This window comes from Pezoporus flaviventris, unplaced genomic scaffold (genome assembly GCF_033815535.1).
Source record: "Pezoporus flaviventris isolate CSIRO_AGI_PZ_B2104156 unplaced genomic scaffold, CSIRO_AGI_Pfla_v1 ptg000035l, whole genome shotgun sequence".
NCBI lineage: Eukaryota > Metazoa > Chordata > Aves > Psittaciformes > Psittacidae > Pezoporus > Pezoporus flaviventris.
In genome coordinates this window covers 6,887,150-6,902,010 of record NW_026892583.1, presented here as the reverse complement: position 1 = coordinate 6,902,010, position 14,861 = coordinate 6,887,150, and the positions used below count along the sequence as shown (strand labels likewise).

At 41.7% G+C, this 14,861-nt stretch overlaps 1 protein-coding gene and 1 non-coding gene across 2 annotated transcripts; one reads left to right on the top strand and one right to left on the bottom strand.

The window, feature by feature from the left end:
- On the bottom strand, positions 1–11,756 carry PSMA3 (proteasome 20S subunit alpha 3). The gene is made up of 11 exons (XM_061462414.1): positions 11,627–11,756; positions 10,443–10,525; positions 9,292–9,415; positions 8,373–8,474; positions 8,181–8,254; positions 7,520–7,592; positions 6,569–6,634; positions 3,327–3,373; positions 927–994; positions 722–786; positions 1–185 (listed from the first exon to the last, which is right to left on the bottom strand). Exons 1-11 carry the CDS (start codon positions 11,645–11,647, stop codon positions 141–143), a joined length of 768 nt encoding a protein of 255 aa, XP_061318398.1. The 5' UTR covers positions 11,648–11,756; the 3' UTR covers positions 1–140.
- Positions 11,757–11,845: 89 nt separating this feature from the next.
- Positions 11,846–11,918, top strand: TRNAK-CUU (transfer RNA lysine (anticodon CUU)). Its single transcript has one exon. It is a non-coding gene; the product is annotated as a tRNA-Lys (tRNA).
- Positions 11,919–14,861: the final 2,943 nt, after the last annotated feature.

Below are 14,861 nucleotides of genomic sequence, written 5' to 3'. Positions count from 1 at the left end.
TAGTGAAATGGAAAATTTATTAGTGCAAGTTGGTCACTCTTTCTTCCAACAAGTACATAATAAGATCCCATGCTTAATACATTATAAACAAACTTTTTGTAAGTTAAAAAAAGTTGAACTTGTCACGAAGTAGCAATCTGTTACATATTGTCATCGTCTGATTCATCTTCCTCTTTCAAAGATTCCTGTTTTAAAAAAATATTAATGCAGGCTGAATTATACAACTGTTAAACAACGAATTTTGCTGTAGCCTCAAAATACTCTCAATGTGTCCAAAGCCTTGTATTCAGCAAGCTAGTTCATACCTTCAGATGGTAATACTGAGCACCATCATCACTTTTAGAACAAAATCAAAGCTGCTAAATGCTGGAAGTCTAAATTTCTCCACCTGGTTATCTATAAAAACTGTTCTAGGCCGCATGGCTTACTACCTCTCCTACACACTTACACTGCTGTTGAAGAGTTAGTAATTTACTTTTGAAGGAGAAACATACCACCTGTGCAAGCCTGCTGAATTACAGTTTCTGAGAGTAAGAACTATCCCTGGATTACACTGTAAACTTCACTACTGCCCCTTCAGAAAACTATCAGCTAATGCTGAATTGTAACTATATGTTTTCCAGTCATCACAACAGTGGAAGCTCAGCCTTCAGTGCGCTCCCTCCACTCTAGACTTGTTTGTGAAGTGAAGCACTGAGACAACAGAGAAGTCAAACCTTACCTTAGCATATTTTTCTGCTTCTTCCTTGATGTCCTTTGGAACAATTTCATGTTTTCCATTGGTTACTGCCAATAAAAAGAGTACATCTTAAGCAGAATTCACACAAAGACCCTGATGTAAAAGGATGAATTTAAGAAGCAATGTTTTAGTTATAGAATGTAATAAGTTTTCTACAGTGTTTATAGAAATTACAGAAATGCATTACTTTCTCCAACCCAGCTGAGTTCCAGCTCAAAAGCTTTATCCTTTACTTCATCGTGAACTATGTAGATTCTGGAAGGAACAGACAAAGTACAGATTAGAACAGACTGATCAATAGGCTAAGTATACTTCCTTCCTTTAACAGATTTCTTCTGTTGAAGCATTTATGGTTAAGTAGCTCTCCCCATGTTTTCTCCCCTGCCCACACATACACGAAAACCATTGGAGAATTTTCCATGCCTACACTGCTAGTATAACAATGGATTAAATAATTACAGCTAAGATGCAGGTTGAGATGTTCAAGTCACCTTAATTAGAACAAACACTGAAATTCAAATACTGCAAAACTAAGGCTATGTCATCGTCTGTCTCAGCTAGTTACTTATAATACAGCTAGGAGTGCCCTGTATTTCCCCTATAAATCTTACTTCAGTTTACACTGACTAAATCCCTACACTGTAAATACCTTGCATCCGATTGAAAGCTTGTGCCTAGATCTCTGTACAAACTGCCATGCTTATGGCAGACAGGACAGTAATCAGAATTTAAACTGCAAGTGGTATTACACCACACACATCCAGACTAGTGAAATCACTTTTTAGCCTGAGAAATAAAAATGTTAAATAATAACCATTCTATGACTACATCATAGTATTCAGTCCTCAGCAAGTGAACATGTAATCAAATAATAATCCCAAGCTGAGACACAGACTCTAAAGAATTAGCAGAACTTACAATAACCTGTGGGTTCACTTGCTGAAAAGGTTGTATTCCTTTAGTTTGTTTCCAAAAGCCTTAGTAAGTCAAAAAATACCATCTATTTCTAGACAACAAAGAAAGCTCAGAGCTAGTAGAGGAAGGAAGGATACCTTGAGCACCATGCTAAGTACTTCCAATTAAAGTTTGATAAAAGTATTGTGAAACAAATAGAAAGAACAAAGTTAACACTGGCATCCAGGGAAATACCACTATATGCTTATGTTATTCTACCACCTTTCTGTCACTGCTAGGCTGGGCTTATTGACTGTTGCCCCAAGATCATCTATAGGCCTTTCCTATGTGTTCAGCTGGTTATAAGCTTTTTGCAACAAAGCATACCTTTACAAGCTCTTGAAATAATTGCTTTGGACTGGTTCGTGTATTAGAGTTAAAATTATTAAATTCCTCGCTATCATACTAAATGCTACTAAGGAGCTTAATTTGAGCTGAAAACCAGAACTATGTCTACAGCTGCTGTTAAGTTTTGAGCTGAAGGAGAATTAAAGAACAGAAGTCTTTTCATTACTTGAAAATCTGTGACACTTTAGGACTGCATTGAGGTCCTTACCAGGTTTTAATAACAGAGAACCCCCAAATTCTTTCTTCTACCTGCTGCCAGGACAATCCCAGGAACAAACTTCAAATAAACCCACATGCTGCAACACCAACGATAGAAGCATGTTTACTATTTCCTTTTAAGACCTGAAATGCTGGATATTACATTTTTCCAGGTACAGATTACTGTATTTATGACAAGCACAGAATATGTGCATTAAAATGAAGTATTGTAGATAGCTGAAATGATACTTGCATCTGTTTGAAGAGATACTAATTCACAGACTATTTTCCATACTTTTACTACTGGCCAATTCATGCTCTACCAAGCAGAAAGCCTCTCCTTTTCTTTCCCTCATTAATACACAAGTCACTGAATGGTACCTTTTTTTCCTCTGTAAGCACACTATCCTCACACAGAGTTCATGAGATAGTGTGACTACAGGCAACTGTATCACTGAAGAGTTGTCCTAAATTGCACCAATAAATAGCAAATAAAGTATATCCAGTCTTTTCACGTGGTATCAAGCTTTATCATTTAAATGAGACCAGCTATACCCTAGACACATCTTTAAACAAGGAGTTTAACTCTGCTGCTTTCCTAAGCACTCAAGTCTTTTTTTAGGCAAACGGGAAGGCTGGATCCAAGTCCTCAGCTTTACTTTTGAACCATGACTTAATACCTGAAGCATCAGTTCATTGTTCAGTCTACATAAGAAAGTGTGCAACTCAGTTCAGAATCAGGACACCAAGGAGTTTTCCCCCACCATCTGTCATCTGGTTTATGTATTTTAAAAATCAGTGACTATTCAATTTAACCTTCAATCCACTGGTTCCACCGTTAAGTAACAGATGAGATCAAAAGGTATATTTTTCACATCCTTCAGCATTTTCAATACTGAGTAGCATTTCCCCTCTCGTAAGAAAAAAATAAATATTAATAGCAGCAGATACTACAGTCAGGGTGCGCACTCATCTAGTAGAAATAAAACCTGATATCCAACTGAAAAGGAATAGCTTCAGTTTGAAACCATCGCAAGCTCACCAGCAGAGACTGCTGTAGAGTTGGAAAAACAGGTTGGAGACTTACATTTTAGCAACCTCTTTAACAACATCACGGCAGGTCATTTCCTTCATCTGCAGGCAAAAAATACACAGCTTGAGAAAATATACTATTTTCCATTTCCAAAAGGCCAGATTACACATGGCTGCCCACATGCCTAATGAGCTTACTATTCAGTAGGGATAAAAAGGGCAAGACTATAACTAAATTTATTCTCTATGGTGCATCTTCCAGCCTACTATATGCAAGTCATGCTTACAGTGAAGAATTTTACAACTGAAAGATTCTGTGGAAAAATGTTCTTGGAAACTTCCCCAGTTTAAAGCATTCATCAGCTGGAAACAGATAACCCTAGCACTGTAAAAGCCTGACTTCTTGTTTGCTGCTTTGTGATTAACTGACAAAATAACTATACATACAATATGCGGGAGGCATCCTATTTTCATACAGAATATTCATACCCTTTCTAGGTAGTATAGCAATACTTTCGGTCTTAACAACATCTTATGCAAGCAATTTTTGACTTCTGAGTAACGTCCCAAGTGGAGAATATTGTTCCAGTGTTAAAGAGCTGCATGCCTAAGCAAGGCATTGGCATCTCTTACATTTTCTCACTGTTCTGTCAGTGTCTTTCAACAGCTTCACAGTTAATCACAACAAAGCCTCATGACAATTCCCATGACATAATAAAGTTGTTTTGTAGGTCACATGTCTTATCAGTCAACTCTTCTGGACTATGAAGTAGCAATATATTCTATATTCATGTTCTGTATTTCATTAATGCAGTTTACCATCTCTTCCAATTCCCGAGTGTTTTCAAAACCATAGGGTGGAAGCTAGTTGAGACACCAGTGAAGGAATTAAGATGAAAACACTCCTTTGTGCATGTTCTGGCCAGAGAAGAAGTGCCTGTGCCTGGTCAGACAGACGTCACAGTTCCATCCCAAGAAATTTCCTAAGCAGAGACTCATTGCCCCAGCCCTTTCATTTGTGACGCTCAATCCGCAGCACAGACAGCACTGGGTGCTGTGTACAAATATAACTTGTGTCATACATTTAAATTACTACATGTATCAATACATACAAAGTTAGTAGTCAAATAGGAAAACCCAAAAGTCTCCTACTGTCACAAATATTTACAGGAGAGAAGTAAATCGATTTTTTGCTGTTACCCGTTTCCTATCCTAGGTATGTTAATTTAGCAGACAATTAAGAGTAAACACTGTTAACAGGAGTTAACTATGATTTTATATATATATATATATATATATACACACACACACACATATGTGTCAAAAAGTTGTACATAGCATCAAGGCTGCATGAGAAGCACTGTAAAAGTAGTCTCCACAGGACCACAAGTTTTCCCACAGCTGAAGATACCAGACGTCCACATACAATGCAACAGATGTGATCAGTGCAGTGTTTTCTGCTTGCACCCTCAGCTACACATGAGGATTTGGCACACTCTGTCCCCTCCCAGATACACATCCTGCAGAGCAGTTCTGTAAGTGGATGTAAAGTTCTGACTACCTGCTTGTCTCTTACTTTTCACCTGTAGTCATCTCTTCCACAGGAAGATAGCTTACATGGACAGGCTGCTGTAGGCAGCATCACCCACAACAGCTTTTGTACTTCTTTCGCCCATTTTAGTTTTGACAAATTCATCTCATCAAAATTAATTCTGACCTGGAAACCCGCCCAGTCTAAATTAACAAAAAGCACCAGCATGCAAGAATGGACTCGCTTCACATTGCTGTGACAAGATCATACGCATTACTGAAGACATTCTGTAAATAACGCATAAGTCAGTCACTGCAATTAGGCCACATGGTACACCACTGTCCCTACATACTAGATTTTGCAGGCACTACTGTAAAATTCAAACTATGCACATACTTGTTAGCTGTACAGAAATCAGTCAGTAAAAGAGGTTTTTGAAAATCCCAGCACTGCACAGAAAATAATTTTTGGGGGTAGATTATATTTCACCCAACATACCACTATCTTTCTGCCAATCTGCACACACACAAATTCAAATTATGATTTCCCAGATGCCAAAATTCCAGTATCAAGATCAGATGATCTTGTAGGCTTCTTTCTTTTAATTTATTATTTCAGCATCTGACCAGATTCAAAACTGAATAAATCAAGTCTAGAACACTAATGTTTCCTGTAATTTTTCAGCTATGATGCTACGGCACCATAACCAGACCATTTTTAAAAGTTTACCAACCATATGAATTCTGAACCTTTCCAGAAATAGTTGTGATGGACTTTTGTAGACCAAATCTATAAATAAGATGCTATTTGATAAGTATCAAATAAGAATTACATCAGTCAGATCAGGAGTGGGATTTTGTCCCATTCCAAGGGTGTCAGACATGAAAACACAAGAGGAAGACACAAACCTGTCAGGATTCTAACATAGTTCTGAATCAGCTTAAGGCACATATGAATACCTTTCAATAGTCTTCTCTCCAGAGACTACTTTTACACAGCCAACTGTTTGCATACTCCTTCAGAAGGCTACAAAACTTCTTGTTGTGCACTCACAGAACCTCCTTGTAACCCTTGACAGGTTATAATATTGTGCAAGCTGGAAATGCTGAACAGAAACAGCTCTTTTTGGTATCGATAATGGTGTACCATACACTTATACTCTTTCTACTGTTCACAGCACTATAGTCTTTCATCAGACATATAAAGATGTTTTGAAAGGTACATTACAGTCAGCAGCAACTAGCTGACAGATCTGTTGAAAAAAAGACAGCACCTCAACACTAGCCAGCTGGGAGACACTGTCTGACCTGGCAAGGATTTTATTTTTTCCACTACATTTTCAGAGTTGTAACATCCCAGTGGCTCAGCATTCTGCAGTTCCACTCACTTTCCCAGCTTTTTGTAACTTTTTTAAACCAAAGGATCATCTAACACCTTTGGAAAAAATAGATACACCACCCTGTACAATGCTGCCCTAAGGTTTTCATACGGAATGAAAAAACTTTTATATTCACTTAATTACTTTGCTTGCTGGCATGCATGGGAGTGTATATTTAAGCATGTGTACTCCCTATAGCCTACTTACTGCCCAAGGACGAGACTTGAGGAATACTGCTATTATAGAGGCTAAGCCATGTCCTACAGCATACAAGGAAATATTCCATCTGCTCCTCCTGTATTTTATATGCTTTAGGCATCCAAAAAGGTAACATAATAAGCTTGGAGTATCTGTCTTGAAACAGCACAACAAAACTGTAACCTCATACCTGAAGTTTTTCTATCTCTGTTTTTGCAGCTTGCCTGGCTTTACCAATGGCACACCCCCAATAGCCCTATAGAAAAAAAAAAAGAAAACAGGCAAAATTGATTAAATATTAAGCCTTCTACAGTTCTTACTGTCACTTAGCATATGACAGCCCCCACCCTACTCATACAGCAAGAAGCTAATACACAGTAAACTTTCCCAAAGTGTTGAGTAGAACCCAATTAGTAGATTAAGTACTGTTGACTGAAAGGTGCTCAGTAGTTCCCACACAGAAACAATTTGTTGCAACAGGTAGTTCTACAGGATCAAGAAAACCCCAAAACAAATAACTCCTGCCTACTATGAAAATATACTGAAGTGTAAGCACGTAAAAATTAAGCACTTATATTCCCCTCAACAGCTGTGGTATTGGATATATTGAAAGAAAATTAAAAATATCAACTGAACAGTAGGAATATGTATCATCCTGTGTAAAACACAGCTGCAGAGGCAGCACTCACAACAATTTACAACAGTCATCTACTTTGATTTGACTTTTTGGTGTAGCAGCCAGTGTTGAGTAACAGCAGGCCCCTCTTGGCTGAAGCTCTCTCTTATCCAAAGTATTTGGTGAACAGGGTATTACTACAACACTTGCCCTTTTGAGGCAGTGCTTGGACTTACCAGCTACAGCCAGGGGGAATAAACTCACAAATTTGAGAGGCAAGATTCAAAACTAATTTCTCAGAGACTGTACTTGTAAGAAATACACAATGTGTGTTTAATAAGGACATGCAAATGAGCAAAAACCAGCTCTGTTCATTTTGAGCAATGATTCATCAGAGATCTGCCCAGGTAAAAAGAAAAAAAAAAAATTGTAAGCTCTTTTGGAACAAAACTTACTATTTTTCCTAACTAGGAACTTTTAAAAGGGGAACTTATGCCAAGATGGAAATATTTTTGACAAACTCACATATGAAACTCCTGATGGATCAATCATGTACAGTTGCGCACCATCATCACTATCATAGGACCCCAACATAAAACTGGAGGAGAAAAGTGAAATTAGAAACATTTCTTCTATCTCTTACAGAGACTACACCAGCTCAGGTTTCCTACATTCTTCCAGGAGCAAAACTCCAACTGACCTGCTACTTTCTATTAAGCATTTTGTCTGAACAGTTTAGTGTTACCATGACAGCCAAGCACCTGCATGTTGCCAGAAACCTTTTACTATCTGTAACTAGACAGCAGATCACAGTGTATTAGTCCCTGTGTATTAGAACTGCATAGTAGCTGTAACCTACTCTTTTACATCAGGACAAGCAGGATGATTGCAGAAGAAAATTCTGCTTTCATCACTGTCATGGGCTTAGTAGTACCAACTTTTCAACTTTAAAATTCAGGGACAAACTAGCAATCTGTACAGAAGCTTGGCAAACTACTATGCAAATCTGTATTCTTTAATTAAGGTTTTACATGCACAAAGAAAGGGAAAGGAAATCTGTTTACAAGATGAATGGCAGGTTACTAACTCCAAGTTAAAAAAAAAAAAAGGCATCAGACAACCAAAGTAGTTCCAGCAATTGCAAAATAAAAGATACTTACAAATAGCATAAGTCTGAAAGACTTACCTACAACCAAAAGGTCTGACAGCGCTGTATAGTGTGTATGCATGCACATACATAGCCACTCTGTCTGCAAGATGCTAAGCAAAAGAGGGAAAAACATTGGAAACCCTTATTTTCAGAAATAAGTGAACGTGAAGTAATGAAATTTCATTATCTGTGTCAAGACTAAGAAAGCCAAAAAAGCCAATTTCTTACCTTAAGTGGAATATCATAACCATAGTTAGATCTAAAGTTAGAAGCCTCATCTCTAGCTATGTCTGCCAAAGAACGAGCATCTGCCAAAAGTCCTGCTACTGCCTGAAATGAGAATTGGCATTAGGTAGGCCAAACAGACCTTGCAGAAACTTAATAAAATTCATGGACAAAAGTCTAATTATGCAGTTTAACCAGCATCTTTACCGAACTCTATGCAGTGCTACAAGTAAATTCACTCAAACTGTCCATCACTTAGAAGCTCAAAACGTGTCAATATTAATACAGAATCAATTTTTTTTTCTCTGGTAAAATCAATAAGCAAAATTATCTTCATGTTAAATAGCATCTTACAATTTGCCATAACTATACTAACACAAACACAACTATACTAACTCAATCACTATTCTTTCAAGTAATATATATTCAACAGATGGTTTCAGGCATTTTTGTCACACAGTAACCACTACTTGGTATCATCCTGACATCACTGTTATGGATCAGCCAGCAACCCATACACTAGACTTTAAATAATTCAATCAACTTCCACACTGTTGAGAAGAAAATCTCATACACAGCGTTTTCTCTCTGTAACACAACTTGTTAGCTGTATAGAAAAGTAGCACTTTAAAGCCTGTGTCTGTATTTACAGTCAAGGTTAAACAACTGGAATGCTGAAAAGCATTTTAAAATAATTAAAACCAGTCTCAAAATATGTGCATCTTCCATTTTAAATTTGGATTTTATACATATATGCAATCAAGAATAAATTACAGAAAATTGTAAATAAGTCCACTGGCATTTTTTACACTGTACACAGAAACATTACTTTCTTAATCTATTTACTGATACTCCACAGATTTCTACTTTTGAGGATGGTCCCTTTCAACTGATGAAAAACTAAAATTAAATAGCACCTTACCATACCAACATGTCGATCGACATTAAACAGACGTTTATTGGAACCCTCTTCATAAAGCTTGGACAGAACTAGTTTTTCTACTCCAAAGACAACACCATCTTTGCATCTTATCCCAATTGCTGTGCTGAAAGACAAAGATAAATCTAAGTTTCTCACACAGAACTGTGGTGAGGAATATATAACAGAGAATTAACAAAATACAAGCGGGGGGGGGGGGGGGGGCTAAAGCTCACTAAACCTACAAACATTTTCTAAAACAAAGAAGGAGGGGCTGCCAGAAGTCCCTATACAAATAGTTTTGAACTATATGTGGTGGTGGCATTGTTTGGCATGACTGCATAGCTGCTGCCCCATCACTGATCTGAATGATACTGGTATGAAAACCACAGGCTGTTTAACCTCTCCTTTTAGTAAATTCACTGTATCTACAAGATGTGTCAACTCTAACTCTCAAGAAGTGCATCACTGGGCATAAATTACACCATGGCATACAAGAAATACTTCACCAACCCTTATGTGGCTACAACCAGACACCTGGATGGATCTAGCCCATGCTTTCCTGATTGCTCATTTCACTGCCACCACAGCTTAGCTGGAATTTTCACTTTATGGCATTCCTTTGCATATACTTGAGGGAAAAGAGAGACTCACAGAGAGGCGAAGATGTCCTGTTTCTTGAGGAATACATATAAACTTGTTCTAAGTTTACGAAGCCCTGAGCATGTTAGTTTTTCAGTGCAATTCACATCCATAGAATGGTTTTTATGGATCAAAAAAAAACAAACTGCTGTATCAGCTAAACACCTTACTGACAATAATAAGACCTGCAGTCAGATTTTGCCCCTAAGCATACATTTTTCATTGCCTTTAGCATACATAAGTTTACTGCCCTCCTGCACATTCTCCCCAACATACCCGTTTCTACAAAGGAAAAGTGATTCCTAGCAAGTATAAAAACTGATTTCTAGCAAGCAAAAGCGATTATACTAATTTTACACTTAATCTGAAGACTCTGAAATGAACCCAGGGACACAGTTGTTCAGAACTAATTCTAGCCACATAATTTTATCTGCAATGTCATTGTCTAGTCCAGTGGCTCCACTTTAAGTAAGGCCAGCAAACAGAGAGAGAGGCAGATATTTGTATCTTACCTACTATTCTCCACAGCTTTCATAGCATATTCAACTTGAAACACTCTGCCATCTGGAGAAAACGTGGAAGCTGACAGGTCATACTGAAGAAGAAAACACACTTCAGAAAAAAAACCAAACACATTATATCCCAGTATTTTCATAAGTCTATTTGCTAAAAAACGCAATGTCACCTGCATGACAATGGCTATGAAGCACCGGAAGCAGACTGCCCCCTTACATTAGACGTATGAACACCGAGTAAACACTCACTACAAGTCACTCCATCAATGCTGGATATACCCACGCCTCAAACCCCACTAATGCAGACGTTGCACAGGCCTGAAATCATCATAAATTAAACAGTACTTGAAACCTAAGGAAACTTTCTGTGTGCCTGTGAATATATCTTGTAATTTTTGAAGTCGTAGATGCTTGTTAACAGGAATATATTTGAAATGTTGAAAAGTCTCTTATGCACAGGAGGCTGGCTCACTCCCCGGCCAAGACCTGTGCGAGGACAGAGCTATGGGTCGGGACCAAAGGCCAGAGAATGCAGGAGGCTCCGAGAAGGAGCTGAAGGACCCGCCGCCGAACTGCAACACGCAGCCCGCTTCACACACGCCACAGCCACCCACAACAGCGCTGGGTAGCGGCAGGACGCTGCGGCGCCCGCAGGTAGCAGCCAACAGCCGGCCCGAGGGCCACCAAGGCGGCTTCGTCAGGACTCCACCAGCCCACGGGGACCCCGTGCCGTAAAACCGGCCCCTCCGCGGCCGCCCCCCGCCCGCAGCACAGGCTCAGCCCCGAGAACTGCTCTAGCGGCGGCAGACCCTTCCGGGCCGGCTTCACCCTCCCACCGCCCGGACCGGGCCGCTGACGGTATAAACCCCCTACCCAGGGGCCCAGTCCGGACTCCACTCACCCCCGAGCCAGCAGCCCCGCCCCCACCTTTGGTTTCCCCCGCCTAACGAACCGCAGTGACTCAGCAGCGGCTCCGGCCCGGGCCCCTCCGCGGCTTGAGGCTCCCCGCGCCCCGCCAGCCCCGCGACGGCCGCGCTGCCCGGCGGGGCCGAGCGCAGCAGACGGCTGCTCGCCCGGACCCCGCTCGCCACCAACACGAAGCGGCCCCCTCTGCCGGCGCCGGACCGAGCCGGATGGCCGCGCTGCCGTCCGCGCACGCCGAGCGAATCAGCCGCACTCACCCCGGTACCGATGGAGCTCATGGCGGCGGCGCGCAGACACAACCGGACACAGCGCCCCCGCGCGCCCGGCTTCGCTCCCACGCTTCACCACCCAACAACACGTGCTCCTATTGGCTTCCACACAAACCAATTAGGCCCGCCCACAGCGGGGTAGGCGGTGGGGCGCTGACATCAGCGCGACATATCCTGGAGGGCAGGGGGAGAGTATGTACGCGTAGCGCCCGGCTAGCTCAGTCGGTAGAGCATGGGACTCTTAATCCCAGGGTCGTGGGTTCGAGCCCCACGTTGGGCGTGATTAGATTTTTGTAGCCGGCTACTCGTTTTATGGTTTTGGGCATTAAAATTCCGCCTCAGCCTCGCAACCCCCGCCATGGTGTGGAAAATTGCCCACCACTTCTCAGGGGACGGAGACCCTCCTAGGGCAGCCATCCCTGGTGCAGCTACAGCCTGGGTAACTGTGATAAACACTGTATAGCTGGAAAAAAAAACACAAATGCTTTTTATAAATAGATGCAGGAACCAAAGGTGTGTTAATAAACTAGGATGAGCTGTGGACTCCTCAAGGGTGGAGAGGCCTTACTTAGAAAGATCTGGATAGACAAGAGAGCTGGGCAACCACAAACAGTGCGATTCGACAAGAGCAAGCACGGGATTCTTCACCTGGGATGGCGTAATCCTGGTTACATGCACACACTGGAGAATGAGAAGCACCAGAGCAGCCCTACAGAAAGAGATGTCTGGGTTTGGACTGATGGCAAATTGGAGTCAGCTGTGTGCACGGGCACTGCAAAGGGCCAGTTGTGCCCTGGTGTGCATGAAGTACAGCAAGGCTAGCTGGGTAAGGGAGTTGATGGTCCCACTGGACACTGCACTGGTGCAGCCCCACCTCCAGTTTCTTGTGTACAGTTTGGGCGCGTCAGTATAAGAAGGACATAAAACTACTAGCTTGTGTCCAGAGGATGGGGACCAAGGTGGTGAAGGGTCTCAATGGCAAGACATAGGCGAAGTGGCTGAGGTCACAAGTGTTGTTCAGCTTGGAGAAAAGAAGGCTGAGGGGTGCCCTCATGATGGTCCACAAGTCCCTTAATAGGGCCAGTAGAGAGGGAGGTGACCAGCAGTACAGCATGAAGAAATGAAATGAACCTGTGTCAGGGGAAGTAACAGGACATTAGGAAAAGGTTCTTCACTCAAAGGGTGTTTGATCACTGGAGCAGGATCCCCTAGGAAGTGCTCACAGCACCAAGCCTGTCAGAGTTCGGAGCATCTGGATGATGGTCTTAGTCTTATGATTTAGTTTTAAGTAGTCAAGCAAGAAAAGAGTTGGACTTGATAATACTCATAGGTCCTTCCAGTTTGAGCTATTAAATAATTTAATGACAATAATCTCAGGGCCATAAAAGGCTAGGAAGTTATTTTCCTGAGGCACCATCAGAGCCCAACAATCAGGAGGAGCAGGATGCCAGCAATCACCCAGAATTGCCAGTGCTTCAAGGCAGCAAAGAGCAGGGCTCTCCAGGCCACACAACTCTGCTAGCTTAATTAGACTGTGAATAATTATCTCCATTATGTATGTTCAATGGCTATGGCCATTGTCTACTATTTGGACTTAAGTAAAGCATTTGACACTGTCTTCCACAGCACTCCCCTGGAGAAATTGGCTGCTCATGGCCTGGATAGGTAGATTCCTTGCTGGGCTGGAAACTGGATGGATGGCAGAGCCCAAAGAGTGGTGGTAAATGGTATCACATCTCATTGGCGACTGGTCACTAGTGGTGTGCCTCAGGGCTCAGTTAGGGCCAGCGTTGTTCAATATCTTCACTGATGATCTGCATGATCGAGTGCACCCTCAGCAAACTTGCGGATGACACCAAGTTGGCTGGGAGTGTTGATCTGCTGAAGAAAAGAAAGGCTCTGCAGAGGGATCTGGACAGGCTGTGGCCAGTGGTATGAGGCTCAACAAGGCAAAGTGCTAGGTCCTACATTTGGGCCACAACCACCCCATGCAATTGATCCGGAGAAGTCTCCAGGAACTCACCAACACAGTTTTAAGTTGACAAGCAGGTATTCTTTATTGCGGCACCAGGAGACATGGGGGATCACTCTTCCAAGTGTGTCTCATCCAAGCATCAACCAGGCTGTGATTATATTGTCCTTAAACATACATATTCATTAGATTACATACATTACATCATACTTTTAGAGAATGCCTCCAATATGCACATAAAAATGTGATAGTGGGCTTTCGGAAGCCTGGTGGTTATTTCTTCATCATTTTGTGTTAGGATCGTTGTCATATCAGTCATATAAGTAATCACCAGGCAATTCTGGCAAAGCTTATTTTAGTAATTTCCTTTTCTCTATAGTGGCTAACAAAGCCTAACATCCCTGAGGTTATTCATTTACAACCCTATTCTTCAATCAACCCCATTCTTCACAATGCTACTGGCTTGGGGAAAAGTGGCTGGAAAGCTGCTTGGTAGAAAGGGACCTGGGGATGCTGATTGACGGCCACTGAATATAAGCCAGCTTGTGCCCAGGCAGCCAAGAAGGCCAGCGGCATCCTGGCCTGTATCAGCAATAGCATAGCCAGCAGGACCAGGGCAGTGATCACCCCCCTGTACTGGGCACTGGTGAGGCCACAGCTCAAATCCTGTGCTCAGTTCTGCGCCCCTACAAGAAAGACATTGAGATTCTGGAGTGGGTCCAGAGTAGGGCAGTGAATCTGGTGAAGGGTCTGGATAATAAGTCTTACGTGGAATGGCTGAGGGAACTGGGGTTGTTTAATCTGGAGAAGAAAACGGTCAGGGGGAACCTTATTGCTCTCTACAATTACCTGAAAGGAGGTTGTAGTTGAGGTGGGGGTAGGTTTCTTCTTCCAAAGAAGAAGTGGTAGGACAAGAGGTAATGGCCTCAAGCTGCACAAGGAGGTGTAGATGAAGCACTCAGTGACATGGTTTAGTGGAGGTCTTGGCAGTCCTGGAGTAATGGCTGGACTTGAGGATCTTAAAGGTCTTTTCCAACCTAGTTGATTCTTTGATTCTATGATTTATATTATTGTTATCTAGAATGTATTTATAGTCTGATTCTTACGAGTTAGCATCACCATCTGTTGCTTCAACAGTTACATATTCACGAAAGCCTGGAGCAATTAAACATTCTGAGTTCAAATTGCCTTATGATTTTGTGTTTTGTTTTTTTTTTTATTATAGTGCCCCACTACTGGGGAATCCACCAC